General features: G+C 35.7%; 1 protein-coding gene across 1 annotated transcript in view; it reads right to left on the bottom strand.

Moving 5' to 3' along the window:
- Positions 1 to 23,927, bottom strand: part of SdhA (succinate dehydrogenase, subunit A (flavoprotein)) — a 221,429-nt gene that overhangs the window by 135,708 nt on the left and 61,794 nt on the right. Inside the window, exons 6-7 of the mRNA XM_090376065.1 lie at positions 23,117 to 23,281; positions 12,577 to 12,725 (exon numbers count right to left, since the gene is read on the bottom strand). Coding sequence (XP_090232191.1) covers positions 12,577 to 12,725; positions 23,117 to 23,281 — 314 coding nt within the window. The remainder of the gene's footprint in view (positions 1 to 12,576; positions 12,726 to 23,116; positions 23,282 to 23,927) is intronic.

The raw sequence follows: 23,927 nt of genomic DNA, 5'->3' as shown, positions 1-23,927 counted from the left end.
TTATATAACTGGATAGATCCCATCCATCCCAGTTTCTTTTTATATTTAGCACAAACAATTTCCCTTCCACTTCCCTCTCAGTTATCACAAAATCATTCAGCACTCTGTTAGAATTTGATCAACTTCTGGCATCCCCTTCCCTAAAGAAGTCCTCATTTTGTGAATGAGGATGGAAAATACATATTCAATTTGTCACCAACCTGAGCAGGATCATCAACAGTTAAACCATTGATAGAACAATGTAATTCATCCCCTTCCTTCTATTGTTAACATGTTTTGCATTCTTTGAGATGTCTCAATTTTTCTTAATTCAATTGAGTATGATGACTTGATTGCAGACTAGTTTTTATCTGCCACAGATTAATTTATATGCAATATGATCTCATGCATTTTTATTCTCTGCTACAAGTTTCATTAGTTCATCCGACTTCCATTTAAGTCTAAATTTTGAACAGTATTTCTTAGTTGGTATTAAAAACCTAGTAGCTTCTAGGATTATTTTCCTGAATGCTTCCGATTTAGAAGTTGCTGTTGATCTCACTGCATAGAATTTAAAAACAGCCCAAGGCCATTATAGCCATCTTTACAAAAGCAAGAGCCCTGCTGTTTACCCTTGACAATAGTTATGTCTTTAAGTAAATGCCACCAAGTTTGTCATTTATTTCCAGATTTTTAATACATGAAGAATCCCTGCTGATAATCAGATAAAAAGCACCAACTTCTCATGTTGCTTCTCTAACATTCAGCTGTTGAAAACAATCATGCACTGAATCCACAAAGTCTTGCTAGTTTGTGTGTGAGTGACCAACCCTCCAGTTCCAGTTAAAATCCCCCATTATAAGACATTGATTTATTGGCTCATTCTATTTCTCTGTATAGTTGTTTGTTATACTATCAGTCATTAGATCTATAACATGATCTTACTCTCATTTTCATTTTCCCAGTGCCCTATGTCACACAAAACTAACTCATCATTGCATGTGCAACCCATGTCAAATGGATGCACTACTTTAGATTTAATGCTTCTTAACTAACCTCTCTCCCAATGTCCTGTCTGTTCTTTCTGTACACAATGTACTCCCCATATTCAAATTCAGTACCATTTATATCTGAGTAGTAGTTACGGAGCACGTGATGCAAGAAAGCAAGCATATGAGCTTATGTAGCATCAGACAAAAAAAAAACCAATTTCACACATCCATTCCCTCTAAAAGAATGTCCATTTCCTCCTTGAATTTATTTAAGCTATCAACTTTCAACAATGACAGATGGAAGTTTGTTCCGGTAATTAACCATCCACTGGCTAAAGGCAAATTTCCACATATCTATAACTGTCTTTCCTCAATTTGAATTTATGCCCCCTCAGGTTCATAATCTGAGCAAGCGGAAGAATCTCATCAGAATTCAGCATGCTCAACCCATTCAAGGCCTTATTCACCTCAATCAGATAACCTCACAGGTGCCTAGTCTCCAGCTGCTGCAATATGCAGAATTTAAGCCTTTCTTGGTAAGAGGACCCCTACGTTCCCCTCAAAAATCTTGATGCCCTTCTCTGAACATGCTCAAGCAACTCTACATCCTTCCTAAAATGAGGCCTCCACACTTGTACGCAGTACTCAAGGCATGACCTCACTATTTATTGCCTTATACAAATGGATAATCGCCTTTTCCCTATTAGCAAAATTCCTGTATATCATTAACAATACCCCATGACCTGTGCTGGCAGCCTGTCTGCATTGCTCAGAAAACTTCATAGCTGACTGCACAATTACTCCCAGATGTTTTTCATTTTCTACGACCCTAAGCACAGTACCACACAGTTGGTACGTTTCTCTCTGGTTACTTCTACCCATTTGCAGTACCTTGCATTTATCAATATTAAACTTCATCTGCCACTTCTCAGCCTATCTGTCCAAATTTTCTAGATCCTATTGCAGTAACACACTGCCATTACTATCATTAGCAACCCTGCCAACCTTTGTATCATCTGCCAACTTCAACATTAAGTCTGATATACCTTCATCAATATCATTGATAAATATACAAAACAGTGGCCCAACACAGAGCCCTGGGGGAAATGAGGTTATTACTCTTAGATATGTTGAACAATGTTATGCAAATTTATTTTACCAACAGTTTTAAAACTTCTACTTTGGAAAATGATTACCAGTAGCAGGCTAAATCAAACAGATAATCTGAATTTGTCAGAAGCATTTATAGTGCCAAAAGAATATTCTGATCAAGTAAAAGAACATGTGATTATGTTCTTTAACTCAGTGAGGAAGTACTTTATTGATGTGACTAATGGTGCACAAGTTTCCATTTAAAGATATTCTTATAAATGCTGAGGTAGCATAAATTTCATCAACCAGCAGTGCATCATTTTCAAATTTGGAATGTTTGTCTGCTATAGTCCAATGCTTCATGGTGTTGTTAAAGCATCAGTTCTGTCAGTTTCAATAATAGAACCTATCAGATGCTATAGAAACAATCTATAGTAGTGGTTCCTCATTAAGAAACTGACGAGTGCACAGGGAAGCTTGAAACATAAAATTATCCGAAGTCATTAGGATTATTACTATATTTAATACCACTCTTATACCAAGTGAAATTAATAACAGTTTATTAAGCTATTTTCCTAAACTGCTATACATTAAGGCGGCGTTTCGGGTAACTAACCGATACCCATCATCAGCCCATGCTGTTGGGGGAAAACAAAAAATAGAAAGGGTTACAAATTTGAATATTACAAATATAATTGCCAGTATCACAATTACAATTAACAATATTACAATTCCCATTATTACCAATATTTGGATTACAATTACCATTACAATGGTAATTATATTCTAATCTCATACTGTAATTAATTCTAATTAGCAAATTATAATGGCAACTGTAATCAAAATATTGGTAATTATATCTGTAATATATTCAAATTTGTAACCCTTTCTATTTTCTGTTCCCCCAACAGCATAGTCTGATGATTGATATCAGCAAGATATCCTGAAACATCACCTTAATGTATAGTACTTTAGGCAAATAACTTAATAAACTATATTATTAATTTAATGTGGTATAAAAGTAGTATTAAATATAGTAATAATCTGAATGGAAAACAATCATGTAACATCCTTCCCTAACTATATTATATCCAAAGTCATACTTGGCATTTTAAGAACTGCTCATTGCAATGCTGAGTGTAAGAGAATACTCAACCAGTGAAGTAAAATAAAAATTGAATTCAGATATTCTTTCTGGTGACACTTTGGAAATGCTCCTGACTGCTAAGTCTAAACAACATGGCTTCGAACAAACACTTCTGAAGTGGGCATATCTATCCATCTAACAATGATATTAAGGAATACAGTCCTGTGAACAAACTTTCCTCGATTGTAAATAATTTCAATTTAGATTTCTTTGACAACTCACAGAATATCATTATTTTCCTTGCACTTTCACTTGGTGCAATATGTGATATAATCTAATTACTTTTTTATCCGTTAGTTACTGATTTGCAATTATATTCAATACTGTTTTTGTTATTATTACAAATTTTCATTATGTCACTCATGCACTGCAACTGGATGCTCTGTAGTGCATATTCTGTTTTAATAAGAATGAAATAAAGAATGAATGAAAAATGAGATAAATTGTAGAATTCTTAAAGTACCAATTTAAATTGACTCAAATTAATAGCATAGCTTAATTTGCAGTACTCACCTTTTTATATAATCTGCAATTGACGTGTTGAGATAGGATAAAATGGTAGTAGAGTTTAAAAATTGGAATTAATATGGATACGTTTAAATTTTGGAAACAGAGTTTAAAATATGCTCAAGGAAATAGAAGTGCACATCTTCATCCTTGGTTATCATGAATTAAAAGTTGAAATGATAAAGCTAGGAAAGTTAAACTGAGGAGGCCAAGAGCCATAACGAATTGGCTTTCGTTGTTAACGTCTTCAGTTGGCAATAGTGGGAGGGAGTGAATGCGTGTATTTAAAAGACTATGTTCCCGTGATGCTCTTTGATACATGTGGTAATCTCAGGTGCATGAGATTCCAAGCCGGTGAGAGGTTAGAGGGTAGTTTGGCATTTAATACATTAAATTTAGAATGATGATGAAACCACTTTATGATAAGGGCTTCGTACTGAAAAATTTTAAAACTAGATTTAAATTTAATGATAGGGATGGCTGAATCAACTAAGGGGGCCGTGGTTGTGGGCTTGTACATGTAACGTGAGAAACAATATTATTCATGTCGCCGATATGATATTTATGTGTGTCTTTTGAATTAAACATTGATCCTAGTTTATTATATGTTGAAAATAGAGTGATGTCTGTACCGGTAAATAATCGATGGAACTGTCTAGCAAGATCACTGTGGTAAGGAATAACAACATGTGTGTTATTGAGTGTAATGTGTTTGGATGGTTTGTTGATATTATTTTGGACAGTGGTGATAATTTGTTGGATTAACTGAAGAGGATATTTTCTGGATATGAATTTTTCTGTAAGGTATTGGAGTTCGTTGGATAGGTCTTCTTGCGTAGAACTGTATTTGATGGCATTATAAATTTTATTATAGATAGCTTTTTTTGTACTAAGTGGATGGTGCGACTCGAAATGTAAATGTTTTCCAGTATGGGTATTTTTTCTGTAAATTCTAGTTCCGAGTTTAGTATCTGTTTTATATATGGTGAGGTTAAGGAAATTAATCTGTCTGTTTTCTTCTAATTTGAGGGTAAATTTTAATCTGTCGTGCATTGAATTAAATTTAATAAAAAGGTTATCAATTATGGTTTTGTCTCCTATGATAAGGATGTCATCTGCATATCGGGTATATAATTTGATCTCTGGAGGGAGAGGTTGTAAAATTTGATTTTCTATGGAGGCTAGGTATATTTTGGATGGGGGGGGGCTGAGATTCCCAATCCCATAGGTAAACCATATATTTGTTGGTATATCTGATTGTGGAACTGGAAATATTTAGCATCTAATAAAAATGATGCAAGTTCTAATATACTATTGATTGAGAGAGAGGTGCGGTTGGTTAAGGTGCTATCATCCATTAGGAAATTACGTAAAGCTTGTAGTGTAGATGGCAGGTGTACATTAGTGTATAAAGAAACTACATCGAAAGATGCTAAAATGTCTTTATTGAAGATTGTAATAGGACTTATTTTTTCAAAAGCTTGGGTGGTGTTATTAATTTTATATTTCGAAAATCTTGTAAAGGGACAAAATAATCTTAACAAGAAAGGAGGATAAATTGGCAAAAGCTGATTTATTGAAGGAGATTATTGGTCTTAGTGGGTGGTTGGGTTTGTGTAGTTTGGTAATACCAAACATTGTGGGGTATGATATTATTTCGTATTCCGATTTGTTGTAAAGTGTGCAAGGTGATTTATTTGTCCTTAATTTTCTTAAGATAATGTCAAGTTTATTTTTGTGTTTGGATATGTTGTACGTATTATCGGGTTTGTATGTATCCTGGTCAGATAGGATTTGTTTCATTTTATCGATATATGTATTTTTATTAAGAATCACTATGGTAATCGCCTTTGCCGGCTTTCTGTGTAATAACATGCAGATTATTTTATATTTTCTGTATGTCTTTTAGCTGTTTATTTATATTAGATTGGAGTTTTGAATTAAGGATGGAATTGACCTGATGTATTATACGCCATTTGTCTGGGTGGTTGTCCAGTTCGGTCTGAAATTCTATGATGCATTCTTTGGAGGGGTATTGGTTATCTTTTATAGCAAAATTAAATCCGTATTCAAGGCTAGCAAGTTCAGTAGTGGTAAAGGGTTGTGAGAAAATTTACTGTAGAAGTTTTTGAAGGGGTGTGAGTTTGTGTAAGAATGTTCCATTTTTTGATGTGTCTGTTCGATATCTTTTCCAGTGGCTTTTATACATATTTCATTATATGTGGTGAATTCTGTCCAGATCTGGGGTGTCATTTCTTTTTAGACTAAATCTTAAATGATGTATTTGAGATAGTAGTTGATGTTTTTTATTGTATCTTTTTCGCAGTTCTTTCCAAATACAGAACTCACGTTACATGTACAAGCCCACAACCCCCTCCCTAGTTGATTCAGCCATCCCTATCATTAAATTAAAATCTAGTTTTAAAATTTTTCAGTATGAAGCTCTTATCATAGAGTGGTTTCGTCATCATTCTAAATTTAATGTATTAAATGCCAAACTACCCTCTAACCTCTCACCGGCTTGGAATCTCATGCACCTGAGATTACCACATGTATCAAAGAGCATCACGGGAACATAGTCTTTTAAATACACGCATTCACTCCCTCCCACTATTGCCAACTGAAGACGTTAACAACGAAAGCCAATTCGTTATGGCTCTTGGCCTCCTCAGTTTAACTTTCCTAGCTTTATCGTTTCAACTTTTAATTCATGACAACCAAGGATGAAGATGTGCACTTCTATTTCCTTGAAGATATTTTAAACTCTATTTCCAAAATTTAAACATATCCATATTAATTCCAATTTTTAAACTCAACTACCATTTTATCCTATCTCAACACGTCAATTGCAGATTATATAAAAAAGGTGAGTACCGCAAATTAAACTATGCTATTAATTTGAGAAAGAAAAATGTTAAGTAAGCTAATATTTAAAAGCATACTGTACTGGTACAACCCTATGGCTGTATTTAATATACAGCCATAGGGTTGTATTTTGCCAGGGAAAATTAATTTCTAAGTGCATTGTGGACTTTAAAAAAAAAAAATCTATTTTTTCCCAAAAATCCTCCAATATTTTACCTGTTTTTGCCCAAACACCTCCTGGTTTCTTCCTCCTTACAAAGGCCTGATTTTCCAGCTTTTTGAAAGTCAAAAGTTGACAGTTATGTACATTTACATAAAAATGGTTACTATTACTTGAAGCTGCATGTCTTTACTAAGTTAAGACAATCTATGCTGATGACTTCGGGTGGATTATTCATTGCTTTTCTTAGAGCATAAACATTTCAGATGACTCACTAGTAATGTGCAGTTCCTTGTGCTGAAGCAAACTCTGTGTCTCAGACTATAATTATATCAGACAATTTCAGTAAGATCACGCAGTTCCTCACACTGCAGGTGACCTGGATTACACATTTCTTCTTTCAGGATTTTCTTATATATAGATGGACTTTGGACAATGTTGCCTACTTTTCAATGGATATACCTCATTCTCTGTATGACATTATCAACTGTATTTGTAATATTGTATGGATGGTATTGTAAATATACAACAGGGTTGCCCGAAGTTGACAGAGACCATCTGGTACAATAAATAAAAATTGTACACACACACACACACACACACACACACACACAAAAGGGTACAAGCAGAAAAAAAAAAGTTTTACAAATTTTCCCATAAATAAAAATTCTGATAATATACACAGCAGTGCAAGTGCTCATTTACTAACCTCGTTTTTTTTTTTTTTTTTTTTTACAACCACACACAAAATATCCGATGAACAATTTTAAGGCTTCATATCCAAAAAAAGATTTTTTTTAATTTAATTCCAGATAAGCATCTATCAACCAATGAGTTTGTATAAAACAAAACTCACAGATAATAATTCAATCTTCATATAAGCAGTACTTTCCCCAATAATTTAAGAAAAACTAAACATATAAAAGGACACAAAATGAATCTGAGAAAACTGACATGACTACTAAATAGCAAATAAAATGAAATTAGCATTAGCAGAGGCATTATTTATTTATTTTTTTTCCATCTGTGTATGTATAATTTTTATTTATTGTACCAGATGGTCCCTGCCATATGATGCAGGAAAGCAAGCATATACAGCATCATCCAAAAAAAAAAAAACTTCCTATTTCACCCATCCATCTGCTCCAAATATTTGCCCACTTCTTTCTTGAATTTATTTAAGCTATCAACTTCCACAACGACAGATGGAAGTTTGTTCCAGCAATCAACTAACCACTGTCTAAAGGCAAATTTCTGCACATCTATTCAACAACTGTCTTTCCTCAATTTCAGTTTAAGCCTCCTCAGGTTTGTAATCTGAGCAAAGGGAAGAAGCCCATCAGCATCGAGCCTGCTCAATCCATTCAAGGCCTTATACACCTCAATCAGATCGCCTCACAGGTGCCTAGTCTAGAGATGCTGCAATTTGAGAACTTAAGCCTTTCTTTGTAAGAACACCCCTTTGCTCCCCACACCAGTCTTGTTGCCCTTCTCTGTACTTCTAGTATCTCTACACACTTCCTAAAATGAGGCTTCCAGACCTGTGGGCAGTACTCAAGGTACTGCCCACAGGTCTGGAAGGTGTGGCCTGACCATTGCCTCCTTATCCCTGCTAGCAAAATTCCTGTAAAAACTTCATATCTGACTGCACAATTATCCCCAGGTTTCTTTCATTCTCCACTAACCTGAGAGCAACGTCACCCAGTTGGTACATTTCTCGGGGGTTACTGCTACCCACATGAAGTACAGGTAACCCCTGTACAACATGGTTTTGTTCTAACACAGTTTGACAATTGCAGAAATCTCGCATAACACGACATTTGAGCTTTTGTGCTGGGAAAACCCTGCTATTATGTTAGATGTAATTTTCAATGTTTCTGTTTCCATTCCTTTTTGTGAATCCCCGCTATTGACTCACTAGTTATTGCCTTCATGATATTTTTCCAAAGCACATTTCTGGATGTCATGACCATAAAACAATAAAAAAAAATTTGCAGTTTCTGGTTTATTGGTCTTTTCTGAGAGTGTAATCAATTATAAACGGGTAGCAAACTATCTTCTTGCATTTGCTATAGTATCGACAGCTGGAATTCTGTGGGTTTTCACGTTATTGTTGTGAAATGTATTTCCCCCTTCCATGTAATATTCAATCATATAAAAAACGTAAATAAATTTACAGAAACTCATTACTCCATATCTCACGTGTGTGTGTGTGTGTGTGCCGTGTCTTTTGTTATTAATTACTTATCAATTTTACTATTTTAAATTTTACAACCAAAATAAAAAAATAAATAAAAAAAGTCTGAACAGCAATATCAATTAGTATGTACATATTACAGTATGTATTAATTAAGCTAAGTACATAAGCATAAATTTATTTTTATTTTGCTAACTGGAAAATATTCTTCCGATTTTCACGTATCATTTAACTTTGTTAACTGGTAAGGTAATAAATTTGTGCTCTATATCTAAGTGGGGGTCCACTGTATTTTGTTGGGAGATCCCTAGGTTAGATTCTGTGCAATTGAACAGGTGCAATTGTGCTTGTTTGAGACCATAAATTGAGTTTGAAGCATTCAGAAGGTACACAAAATCTGGATGCTGCAGAAGAGATTGTGCTTAGCAGCGATGAAGAGAAAAAAAATAAAATGAACATACATTACCTGACATATAAGTATCACAGTTTGTAAGGTAAGATGTTTGTTCAGTTATTAGTATTTTCTCGGTCCATCTGCACAACTTTTCCAGATCTTGTTGCAACAGCATACAGTCATTACTGTTATTAACTACCCTGCCAACCTTTGTATCATCTGCAAACTATGACATTATGCTTGATATATCTTCATCAATATCACTGATAAATATACAAAACAACAATGGACCCAACACCAAACCTGAGGGGACATCACTAATAACATTAGTCCATGAAGAACAGTGTCCACTGATTACCACTGTCTTCTCCCACTCAACCATTGTAGTAATTTGCTCTTAATGCCACAGTGCTCCAATTTTCACAGCAGTCTTCCATGTGCAACAGTATCAAAAGCTTTCTAAAATCCAAGTATATGATATAAAAATTATTTTTTGCATCCAGTTTCTTTGTGACCATGTCATAGTATCCAATCAAATTTGTCAGACAAGACTTCCCCTCAACAACAACATACTGTGTCTGAATTAATACTGCAGTCTTGTCTAGATGATCCTGCAATGCTTCTTTAACCAGTGACTCCATTATTTTCTCTGGAACAGAATGTCATAAACTAACAGGTCTGTAATTACTCTTGTCACCATTCGATCCCCCCCTTTGTGAATTGGAGATACATTTGCACATCTCCAGTCTCTGGGGGCTTCCCAAGTCCAAGGATGCTCTCATAATTATGGCTAAGGGTTTGCTTACTTCCTTTTCCACCTCCTTTAATGTAACTGAATAGATCCATCCACCCCAGGTGCCTTTCTTAGGTTTAACTTCAACAATTTCTCCTCCACTTTGCTCAGTTACTACAAAATCATATAACTCCCTGTTAGAGTATGATAAATATTTGGCCTTCTCCTCATTGAATAACTCATGCATGAATGTACAATGAAAATACTCATTTAGTTTGGCAGCTTTCTGAGACTGATAGCTGCCCATCCACCCCCAGGTGCTTTTCTTATGTTAACTCCAACAATTTCTCCTCCACTTTGCCTCAGTTATTACAAAATCATTTTGCTTCCTCCCAGAGTTGGATAAACTTCTGACATTCCTTTCCCTGAATATCTCAACATGTGTGAATGTAGATGTGAAATACTCATTGTTTGTCAGCTGCCTAAGCAGGATCATGAACAGTCGAACCATTTCAAGTGGACCAATCTGATTCATCCCCTTCCTTTTAGAGTTTATATAAGTAAAGAACTCTCTGCTGTTTTTCTTTGCATTCTTTGCCAAAGATTTCTCATAATCTGCCTTTGCTTGCCTAACCTCCTTTGTGACTTGATTACAGACTAGCTTATATTTACAAAAGACTTCTGTGTCACCTGATAATTTATATGCATCCCATGCAATTTTTCTTCGCTGACACGAGTCTTATTAGTTCATCTGACATCCATTTGGGTCTAAATCTAGAACAGTATTTCTTAGTTGGAACAAAAAGCCTGGTAGCTTCAAAGATTACTTCCTTGGATGCTTCCCATTTAGAATTTACTGTTGGTAACATCAGTTGGTCCCACTGTACAGAATTTAAAAATCTCTGACACCACCGTAGTCACCATTACAAAAGAATAAGTCCCACATCAATACACTGTGATCACTGCCACCTACTGGCTCCTTTATCTGTAAATTCCTAATGCATGAATAATCACTGCTGATAATCTCATCAAGAGTGTTACTCCCTCTGGTGCCTCTCTAATATGCTGCTGTAGAAAACAATCATCCAATAAATCCACAAAAGCCCTGCTAGTGTGTGAGTGACCAACCCACAAGTTCCAGTCAATATCTCCCATTATAAGACACTGATTTACTGGCCCCCTTATTTCTCTGTATAACTGTTCATTGTACTCTTCAGAGTCATTAGGCCTATAACAAACTCCTACCCTAATTTTTGCTTTCCCAGTGCTTATGTCACACCAAACTGACTCAATATTGCTCTGTCCATCTATGCCAACTGGATGCACTTCCTTTGATTTTCTGTTTCTTAACTAACAGCATAACCCCTCCTCCCTTCCTATCCTGTCTGTACACATTGTATGCCCCAAATTCCAATTCTGCATTCCTTATATCTGTGTGACACCAAGTCTGATACTGATATCCCCACAATATCTGCCTTTGATGACCAGCACTTAGAATTCATCAAATTTATTTACTATACTCCTAGCATTGCTGTACATGCAAGTATACAGCACCTATTCTTACTCTTAGTTACTCTAACACAGCACATGTATTTACTCGTTTCATGACTCCCAAGAGGTTTCCTGAAATCCCCAGTTGTTGTTATTATTTGGTTTTTAGGAGAATTAACAAACTAAGGCCATATTGCTCGGGATATGCGGTAGTCATTCCATGACCTTTCCACATCCTCCGTATTTGGTGGTCACGGGCTCGAACCTCGATCTAATCAAGAAGCGTGTGCTACACACTGCTGCTCCTGCCCATCTGGCTATGGAGGCGCCGAAATCCCCAGTAACTTGTTTTCCAGGATGCTGCTCATTCCAATAGAAGCAGCGCAAGAATCACCAAGCTAGCAGTTTTCCGCTCCACTTAACCTCGATATCATCAGCAACGATTGTCTCAATAGCATCAGCAAATATTCTTGCAACCTTTCTATTTAAGCGTATCCCATCCCTCTAGAAGCAATCTCTCCTGTTAACAAGCACAGACCATGCTGAGAAAAATCTACCCAATGCACCTTGCACAATCTCTCCAGGGCCGAATTAACTGACAAGGCTCTCACATCATATATTCCCTCCTATTGTGTCTGGGCAGCATTGCAGATGCTTTCAAATTTAACCCTAACTTGGAACTTTTTTTCAACAGTGACCTGTACTTGTAAAGTAAACGATAAAAAAAATAACTTAGTAGACAATGCACAGTGCTGTTCTGGGAAGTTAACAGGAGGAAAGCATTGACTACATAATATCAGTTTGACATTTCAATAAATTTAGGTAGGTCTTTGAGTGGAAATGGAAGAAAACCAGTAAAATTCAAAATAAAGTGAATTTTCCATAAAAATGCTTTAACAATTTTCCACAAAAACCAGAAAAGCTGGCAGTTATAATTTCACATTTATTAAGGAAAAATAAATTTTCTATAATCATATGCTCTTACTATATTTTACAAATATATTCAACAGAATCCTTACCCTGTTGCTATAACAGTGTTCTTAGCTCTAAACCTGTGCAATGATCCGTCTTCTAAACACAAAGCAATTATTCCTCGGCATTCATTGCCCTCCATCAGAAGATCTAGGGCAAAATACTCAACAAAGAAATTGCAGTCATAGCGGAGGGACTATGAAAAGTTAACAAGATAATAAAGTTTATTTTCTAAGAGGAAATATCTGTTTTAAGCAGAAATAGTAAAAAATTGATCAAGTTTTGTAGTGAAAAAGTCCTACATGCACTAAATTTTACACTTCTCAGAATAACCTAAGTGATTCCAGCAAATTAGAGTAACCAAAGAATAAATACAGACACTAAACAAAAAAAAAAAAAAAAAAGTTCATTCAGCATTAAATCAAACCACCTTTGCATTTCTGTCTGTGACCGCCTTAATAGAAAGGCTCACATTTTTTTTTTGCCAGAGTGTTTCGAATAAGCTTGTGGTGCATCATGAATTCTGTAAGATGGTTTGGCCTAATAGTAACCATTCTTCCAACAAAATGTTATGCAGCTGTGACAAAGTTGAATGAAGAGGACTTCGTTGTCAAATAGCAGTCTATAGCATATCCCACACATTCTCAATAAAGTTGAGATCAAGTGAATTTGGGGGCCAGGAAAGACGTGGAAATCCATGTCATGTTCTCTGAACCATTCTTGCACAATTCTGGCACAATGCGCTTTCATCCATAAAGTTGCCATCACCTTCAGGATAGAAGTGTAACATTGCTAGATCTGATACAAAATTCGGGTACTCCCTGGATGACATTCAACCTTCCACCAGTAACAATGGGCCCAGTCATTGCCAACAAAACATTCCCCATATCATGATGCCACCTCCAAATGCTTGGGTTGTTTTAACAAGGCAAGGAGGGTCCATCACTTCACAAGGTTTCCGTAATGCTCTGCTTATCATCGGTGCAAAGCAAAATGTATCACCATTTGTCTGACAACATTACTTTCGTCCATTGTTCCACCGTCCAATTACAACATTATTAGTGCCTCTGAAAATGAATTTTTCTGTTTTTATCTAAAAAAAAAAAAAAAAAACATTAGCTTCTGAATAGGCAGGTGACTCAATTTTCTTCAATTTCCTGCACATTTACCAATTTTCTTCAAATTTCCTGCACATGGTACAAGATGAAATAGGCACAGTTCTGGGCTTGGTTTAATTCAGATGTTATTTGCTGACACTGGGGAAGGCATGTGGAAGAACCACTTTCTTTCTAATCATTAAAAACCTTTTAGATGGATGCCTTGAGAAACCAGTTATGTCTTTTTTTCTTGAACTGTGGCTCCTGCTAAATATGCACCCACAATAAGACCTTTTTCAAAGACTGATCATGTGTTTTCCCCATTTTGGCTCCAGGTTACTGCAGTCAAACAGCCTGTGCAGTCGTTATACTCAATGAGGCAACACATCATCATCCCACATCACAGTTCTCTTTGCATCTATTCACATTTATGTGCATCTATTCTGTCTGTGACTGCCTTAATACAAAGGGTCTTATTTTTTTTTTGGCCAGTGTGTGTGTGTGCTGGTGATCTATTTGTTGTTCCTAGTAAGAAATATAGAAATTCTATGCTTTGGATATTTGTGGACTAACACATTTATTCAGTGACTACAAAGATAGTTAATAACTTGTTTCACTTTGTTATGGAACTTATTAGCTTTGGAAATTTAATAATACAGCTTAATCATAATTTAATAAAAAGCAAGTTACAGAAATTAATGTATTTTTTGGATCGATGCCCATTGATTAATAAACAAAGTTGAAAGGAAAAAAAAAAAAAAAATATATATATATATAAATAAACCAGTAAAATCTTTAAAATTCAGCGTGCTCAGAGAGCATACACCTGGTTGCTGAACAGTTTTAAAGGGGCATATTGCAATAAATATTAAGCCCAAACAGTTGAACTTATATCTGCCTTAATACAAAGGGTCAAAATACAAATGACTATAATATCTGTACACATTTATAATGATTATCTTTTCCTTTCATCTCCCAATGTAGTAAATAATGTAACAAGATGTATGCAGAGTAAGAACAGGTTTAAAAACGTGCAGGCAATAGCAGAGCACTCTTGTTCCCTAAATTGCAGTGAGGTACTTGCAGAATTTCAGAGGCTTAGTCATCAGATGGCATATTAGAAATATGTCAATGTGTGTGACAGTGACATTCTTGAACCTCACATGAAACTTGGCTATTTATTTTTGTTTTTTATTTGGTTTTTAGGAGAATTGGCACCTAAGGCCATATTGCTACAGGGATATGTGGTGGCCATTCCCTGACCTTTCTGCATCCTCCCTATTTGGTGGTCACGGTCTAATCAAGAAGTGTGCGCTAACCACTGCTGCTCCTGCCCACCTGGCTATGGAGGCACCTGAAACTTGGCTAATGTGTATCCTCTGCCTAGACAGTTCTTAAGGATGGCAGGATACGAGAGAACCTCATATCCTGCCGTGCTTAGGAACTATCTAGGCAGACCCTGCCATCATGTCTCTATAATCATTACAGAGACATGACAGCTTCTTTGCTTACCAGATGAGCATTGTGTCATGTATGTTTGGCCTCTCTGCAGGCAGGAATCTATTACTGCTTAGATCAAGGGTGGGCAACAGCCGCCCCGCGACTATGTTGAATCCGGCCCCCTCCGTAAATGCATAAATATAGAAAATCCATACCTGACTAACACTCGCCGTAAACCATAAACGTTCGGCTTAATTCGGTTCAATCAGGAATCACAGCCAGTACAGCAGTAAGCAGTTAACCAGGTGATTCTACGCAGCATCAAAGAGTATTATTTCCTAATTATTATTGTAGCATCGATCGAACGAAGTTCCTTTGGGTTTGACTTCTTATTGAAAAAAATAATATCGGTGCAAGATATTTTATAAGTCAGTTTATGCCTTTTCTAATTATTACAATTTTTAATTTAATATAATTTATAGCCCATAAAATGAGCCAATTAAAAAAAAGAAAAATTAATGCTGAATGCTGCATTTTCAATGATAATTGGACATTCAAATATTTAATTGCAAATATAGATGATAAAGCTGTTTGTTTGGTTTGTAACGAAACCATTTCCGTTTTTAAAGAATATAATCTAAAAAGGCATTTTTCAACAAAACATTTCGTAAAATATAAGCTATTTTTACTGGAACAAATAAAAACTGAAGCAGAAAATTTAAAGTGTGGTTTGCGTAAGCAACAAAATACTTTGAAAATTTTGTCAAATACAGATAGAGCTCTGCAAAAGCTAGTTACATCGTTGCACAAGGTTGCAAAACAATGTAAGTTATTTTCTGACGGGGAATTTGTGAAGGAATGTTTGATAGATATTGCTGAATTATTATGCCCTGATAAAAAACTGACGTTTGAAAAAATTTCTGTCACGAAGAACTCTTGTGAGACGAACTGATAATATTTCAAGTAATTTATGTGATCAATTAAAATTAAAATTGGAAAATTGTACTTACCATGCACCGGCTTTAGATGAGTTGTGTGACATTACCGATACGAGTCAACTTTTAATCTTTATTCGGGGTATAAAATCATAGATTTGAAATTACAGTGGAATTACTTTCTGCATATTCTATGAAAAACAACGACTGGCAAAGATTTTTTTTATAGCTCTTCAAGAAGTTTGCAAAAACATAATATAAAGTGGGACAAAATTGTCAACATCACAACTGATGGGTGTCCTAGTTTGACAGGAAAAAACATTGGATTATTAAAAAGAATAAGCGACGAAATAAAGCGTATTCCAGGAAAATAAATAATTTTCTTACATTGTATAATTCATCAATAAACCCTTTGCAAAAGAGTTTTAAAACTGAAGCATGTTATATCGATTGTAACGAAAGTAGTTAATTTTATTCGTAGAAGAGCTTTAAACCACCGGCAATTCATAACATTTTTGAAAGAAATTGAATGTGATTTTACTGATATTCCTTACCATATGGACATAAGATGGCTTAGTCTTGCAAAAGTGTTAAAACGATTTCATGATTCGTTGAATGAAATTGTAAACTTCTTAAATGCTAAGGACAAGCTGAATGAATTTTGTGAATTAAATGATGAACAATGGCTGAACAACTTTTTCTTCTCCATTGATATGTTTTTGCATCAAAATGAATTCAATTGATTATTACAAGGGAAATTACCTTTTTTTTTTTGTTAGTTGTTGGTGCATCAGCTTCTCTAGCCATAATGTAACTACCAAAGGTTTTTGCATTTACCCTGATCCACACCCGAGGCGGGATTCAAACCCGCGACTTTTGGGTTGCCAGGCAGGCACTTTACCTACCCGGCTGCCCAGTCAGCAGGGAAAGGACTATTTATTTTTGATATATATATATCCAGTTTCATTTACGAGAAAACTCAAGTTATTTTCGCAACAATTCCAAAATAAACAGTTAACTCACTTTCCAATCTTACAAAAAAAAAAAAAAAAAAAAAAAAAAAAGAGAGAAAAAACTTGAAATGTGCTGATTTTAAGAAATATGAGGCTATAATAAGTGACTTATTTAGACTAAGATGCATTTAGGGCTAAAGCCTCAAGCTGCAAGCAAATTTAGACTACGTATATGACTTATTTAATAAATTTACAAGAAGATTTGATGATTTTCAGAAAATTTGTAAGGTGATCTATCTTTAGTAATCCTACCATTTAATTTTAATGTCAATGATGCACCACCTTGTATCCAGTTGGAACTGATAAATTTTCAATCAAATTTAATATCAAAGAATCAATTTGCTGAAAAAACAATAATGGACTTATGCCTCGTTAAATCCAGAAATGTTTAAAAATAGTCTGGATAATGCGCAGAAATATTTGGCATTCTTTGGATCGACATGCCTATGCAAAACAACATTTTCTTTAATGAAAAATACAAAGAGCAAAATTAGATCAAGAATAACGGACGAAAATTTAGGAGCAGTTCTACGAATAGCCACTAGTGAATTGAATGCCAATTTGGATGAAATCATAAATCAGGAACATTCCAAATGTAATCCCTCACATTAAAGTTTTTGTTTTCTGTATTTACTTTGTTATCATAACAATAAAAATGTTTATTCCAAATTGTAGTTCTTATCCGTACCCATCTATAATCGACTTCTATTTAAATATTGTATTTACTTTTTTTTAAAATACATTAATAATCTGGTAATTCAAGTAATATAACATTTTTTAGGTTCTGATTTTTTTTGTTAAATCGTTCAATCTATTCCGGCCCACGTCATGATACGAAAATTTCACTCGACCGCTGACTAAAAAAGTTGCCCACCCCTGGCTTAGATGGTAGCTCCTTGACTCTGGTTTCTAGCACAAGGAGCCAGGCAATATGTTGAGGTTGTGAGGCTAATGGTGTCATAAGGACAACATTACAAGAGTTCAGTGGAAGTACCACGAAACATCTAAAATTAATCTGTAATTCTTTAAGAAATTAAAGGAAGATTACACTTGAGGTTTAAGTGCTCATTATTTCACCAATTTTCAGTTAAAAAGGTTACCTCATTAAAAAATGTATAATGAAATAAAAGACAGTATTAAAGTAACAAATTGTCTTATCTTATATAAGTGGACAGAGATTAACAGTTTGTAAAAAACTGAAGACTGCTGACATGGTCATTTTCAGATAAAATCTGACTGAGTATACAATGCTCAGTCAGATGGTTAAAAGCAGTAGAAAGGGCTTTTCTAAAATTGTTAGATTTGGTTAAAATATGCTTAACAGATAAAATGATGTCACACTGTTCACACAAAGGAGGGTCATCAGCACTCAGCAGGAAGAATACGTCAGACGACCAAGTCCTATGTGGAGGCGACAAGAACAACTTCTTAACAAAGCCTGTGCAGACTAGATTGCCAGAGTTTAATTACAGGCTTTATCTAATATAGTTAGTTTGTTACCAGTCCGTGCCACAAATCTTGCCACTGCAAATATATCTGTTTATGGATTATTTGCATATAGTCTGTATAGGGGACTGACAGGCCATGATTATTCACAGAGGCTGCTGATTTGGTTGCAGTCAGCCAAATCATTTCCACTAATGTAAATGTGGCTGGGAATAAAGCAGAAACAGATATCGAATCCACCTTCACAGAGAGTGCATATCATCTGCTGAACCTGGGTTAGGGTTAAATGAGTTGTGCATCTAATCGCTGATAAAACTTTTAAGCGTACTCAAAGAATTGGTGTATACAATAAACAATTGGTATCGGCAAGTTCTTACATGATCCAAGACTAACTCTATAATATGCAGTGCATATGCTGCTTTAGGGGGGAAGAATCTGCTCAGATATAGTATTGTCTTGAAAGATAGCAGCAGATCCTACACGTGATTCTGACTTCGAGCCATCTCTGTAAACTGGCAAGAAGTCAATGTTCAGCACAGTGTTCTGAATAGAGCTGAAAATAGACAGAAGACTGGGTATCAGCAAAGGTGTATTGCTAAATACAAAATAGTATCGGAATGCTCTTCATAAAAAAAAAAAGTACTGGAATGCTCGTTCTCCAGAAGACTATATGATAATGCCACATCGACTGTACAGTAACTGAATCAGACTTCAGACTCACAGTTCATAGAACAACCAGTTCTAGCATTCAGCTCATGGCAAATCAAAATGCAGCATTCGCACGCATCACAGTATATCTCATAAGTTGGATCTCTTTATCTAACACATTGTACTTTAGTAAGAAGCATTAGAGTTTCATTGCGAAATTTATATTTTTGTTTTTAAATAAATTTTTAAAGAAATCTATTAATTTTAAAGATTACTATTAATATATATTTTTAGTAGCAATGGGTAAAATAGATATTTCTCCCTCCCCTTTGATTATGCCATTGTTTCATAATATTAGGTGTATAAATTTAATGATTTTCTATTATGACATTTAGAAATAAGTACCAGAACATTGTTCTGGTGCATTCCGGCCCGAATACACCACTGGGTATCAGACTTCATACATTTAATAAAGGAGAAATCACACGCCGGTATTTGAGCGTGCTAGGGTGGAAGGGGCTGCCTTGGTGATCATACAACCTTGTCTACCATGATATTAAGGATCCCCCAGCCACATCCACATTAGTGGAAATGATTTGGCTGACTGCAACCAAATCAGCAGCCTCTGAATAATCTTGGCCTGTCAGTCCCCTATACAGACTATATGCAAATAATCTGTAATATGGAAGTTGGCAGTTCAGCAAGTGTTATAAAGATTTGCCCATTGTGTTTCAAAAAAAGATGTCCATATGGGGTGGTCTGGCAGGGCCGTTCAACTTAAAAGCACACTGCAGAAAAGAATTTTTGTAGAAGTATCAAGGATGGTTCTTAGTATCCACATATAGACTTTAGACAGGTGTTGTTCTGAATGTACTAGTAGCAATATGAATAGCCTGATGGTGAATTGAGTCAAGTCATTGAAGGATGCTATTTCTAGAAGACATGTTAACCTGTGCCCCATAATCTTAATTTTTATTACACAAGTGCATGATACAGATGCTGCAAAGTGTACTGGTCTGCACTCCAAGAAGTATAACAGACCATGGAGAATCTCATTCACTTTGTGCATAGCTGACGAATATTTTGGAGAAATGTCAGATTTTTGTCAAATATGAGTCTCAAGAATTTCATCTCTGCTACTACTGAAATGGTGCTTTGTCCAAGCCTTAATTCAGGTTCAGGGTTAATATTGAGCTTCAAAGAAAAATGGATGCAAACAATCTCCTATTGTGAGAACCTGAAATCATTGGCCAATGCTCAGGAGTATTGAAAGACAACTGCAACAGCTTGTTGTAGTTGTCTTTCAATAACCCTCATGTTGCACTGGAAAAATATGCTGAAGTCATCGATATTTGGTGCAAGTTGTTCAGTAATAGAATTTAATAGCAAAAAGCATAATACTTAAAACAGATCCTTGCAGTACTCCTCCCCTTTTGGCAAAAGGTCTGAAAGAGGAATCCTACTCTAACTTGGAAAAAACAATAAGTTTTTAATAAAAACAGGAAGGCAACTTCTTAAACTGAGGTTATAAAGATCTTTTAAATTACCAAATCGGCAACTTGTATAATACACTTTTCCCACATCAAAGAAGATGGACACCAGGTGCTCTCTTCTTAGGAAAGAATCTTAAATAGATATTTTCATTGTAATTAAGTGGTCTAAAGTGGACCTGTTGACTATTCTCTCAATGTTTTGCACAAACAGCTAGTCAGAGCAATAGGGCAGTAATTTTTTGGAAATTTCAGATAATGGAACTGGTGCAAGGGCAAATATTCTTGCTTTTACTAAGTGTCCATAAAGAATAATTCTGCTCTATGGGAAGAGCAGGTGCTTCATGGAGTTTTTAATCATTTCATAATGGATATCATCTGGTCCAACAGCATTTGCCTTCATAAGGCTGAGCAGCTCGTAAAATGGCAAATGGTCCATTATATGGGTAAATACCCTTCAATTTAAAATTAAGGGCCTCTTTCTCTGTTTAAGTATTAGAAACTCTGGGGAGTAAGATGATGTTGCTGAGATGCTAGAAAATGTTTCTCCAAGAGCACTGGCTACTGCAGTTGAGTCTGCAATAGTGCACCCATTATATTCCAGGAACAATGATGGGTGTGTTTGCAGTGTATTTTCCATTCATTTTCCAGATTTTGTCCCATCTGACCTTAGAGCTGGTTGGCAGTAAAATACACACAGTAAAATGAATCCAGGATTCCTTTTGGTTCTGATGTTGGTTATAACTTGCTTTAGTGCATTTAAAAGGTTAGCTGTGGTGGGATATTGTCAGAATATCCCCAGGCTTTGTTTTGTGCCTTTTTTGCTGACATGCATTCTGAATTCCACCAAGATTTGGGAATTGCTAGAAACATTTAGCACATGGCAGGTTGATCTTTACCACATGGTAACTAGATTCATACAAAGGGTACTAGGAAAGTTTTGCAATACAGCTTTGTTTATTTAATTTTTTCAAAGTAATTTCCTCTACATTCAATACACCTCTCCATCCTCCGAAACCAATCTTTAAACCAGTTCTGCCAAGTTTCACTAGGGAGTAAAGCACACTCGTTGTCCCAAGCCCGTAGAAACTCCTCATCACTGGAAAACCGCCTCCCTTTTATCTTCATTTTCACATGCGGGAACAGTGCAAAGTCGCAGGGAGCAAGGTCTGGCCTGTAGGGAGGGTGTTTCAGTCCTGTCGTGGTCAAATATTCGGTGCAGGCTTTGGCGCGGTGAGCTGGAGCATTATCGTGATGGAGGTACCAGGTGTCCATTCTTGACTTTGGCCGCAGGTTCTTCATAGATCCAATGACTTTAGGCAGGCATTGTTCAGTATACCACTTAACTGTGACTGTCTTCTGCGTGTCCAAAACGACACGTTCCACAATTCCACTCGATTTGAAAAATACAGCTATCATTTTCTTCTTTACAGATCGGGATTTTCTGACAATTACGGGTGTGTCGTCATCATCAAAGACCCAAACTTTGTTTTGAGCCTTGGTCGGCAGATCGTAATAGTACAGCCAAGTCTCGTCACCTGTCACGATGTTGTTCACATACCGAGATTGTCCCTTATCAAACCTTTTTAACATCTCCCGGCACCAAGTCACACGTCGTGTCATCTGCTCTTCAGTCAGTTGATGCAGCACCCAGAGAGAACAAAGTTTCTTCACGTGCAAATGATCTTGCAGAATCGAACGAATTGCTGGTGCATTTAGGCCCAAAGTATCCTCTATCTGTTGGTAGGTCACTCGCCTGTTTTCGTCAAGCATTTTCCTCACAGCAGTAACGTTTTCCTCCGTAACTGACGTTCGTGGCCTTCTCGGCCTCTCAGAATCCTCCAGAGTGAAATTTCCCCTTTGGAATTCTCTATACCACCTGAATATCGTTGTACGATGTGGACAATCATCATCTAGTGCAAGAGTCATTTCTTCTAAGCACTGGTCTATGGTTAAACCACGCACGAAATTATACTGCAAAACTGTCCTTATCTCATTTCGTGACCACGATGCCATCGCAAGCACTTTACACTATCACTACTAATGAATAACTGAGCCCATTGACTTGGCGAGGCGGCTACTATGCACGTATGAACATGTCTCAACATGCAGCTTCCTGTGATTCATTGTTGCGTCATATTGCAAAACTTTCCTAGTACCCTTTGTAGTTACCATTAGTCTGTGGTAAAGATATGGTGTTCATAGTTACCACCAGATTTTATATGGCATTGATCAACAAAGCTCATAAATTTATTACTGTTACAAATATAGTTAATTATCTTATCATTCAATGAAGTTGTGACTACCCACTTATAATTACAAGATACTAAAGCTGAATGAATTATTAGTTAATAGATAAATAATTTAACATGTATACTATATATACACATAAATAACACACACACACACACACATGTAATCCTGAAAGAATTAAAAATATTTGCACAAACACCTACTTTTCCAACTGATGGATAAAATATACTAATCAATTCTGCATTGAATTGCTTAATAAATTCACCTGTCCGTAAAGCGTGTGCAGAAGTGAATGCCCAGTCCTATCTGCAACACAACAGCAGCGATGTGCTTGTCCACCTTTACCAAAGTTGTATGATTGGCCACCAAAGGCTCTTTGATAGATTTTTCCATCTTGTGTACGACTAAATGGCATACCATAGTTCTCCAGCTAGGAAACAAATTATAATTTGAGTACTCAACTACTTGAGATGGAGGGGGGGGGAAGAAACTGAAATACTCAAAAAATATATTCAAAAACTAATTGTGCAAAATAAAATACGGTTTATAAAATAATTGTTTAATTTCTTTCTTTCTTGTAACTAAAGCTATAACAGCTGGTACTAAATGGGCAGTTCTTCAGTAAATATAAAAGAGCATCCTTGTGAGGGTTCCCTATTTACATGGCACAAAAACTACTAGGCACCAACAACCAGGTCACCAGTACTTAAATTTTATAAAGGTGCTCAGTATTTGAGTATTTTCTGCAGTATTCTAAAATGTTACATGTCTAGCATTAGAAAAATTCTGAAATTCATATCTTATTTGATGTACTGTCAAATAAGACTGAAGGAGTTTTATATAAAGGATAACAACTCTACAACAAGATGTAGCTTTTGCTATTACACTGATAATGAAACAGTTAACAGAAGTATTCCACTTTTTTCATCATGGAGCATATTTTAAAACAAAAAACAAATAGAGGTGATTGCCCACATGTCAGAGACTATAATTACAGAATTACTATAATTCTATAAGACCATAATAGATTCTTAAGAATTGTGATTTTGCAAATACTTTAAAAATTAAACTGGAGT

The sequence above is a fragment of the Mastigoproctus giganteus genome, chromosome 6, assembly GCF_048544385.1.
Source record: "Mastigoproctus giganteus isolate SK-2022 chromosome 6, ASM4854438v1, whole genome shotgun sequence".
In the NCBI taxonomy this organism is placed as follows: Eukaryota; Metazoa; Arthropoda; class Arachnida; order Uropygi; family Thelyphonidae; genus Mastigoproctus; species Mastigoproctus giganteus.
This window is presented reverse-complemented; position numbering and strand designations above follow the sequence as displayed.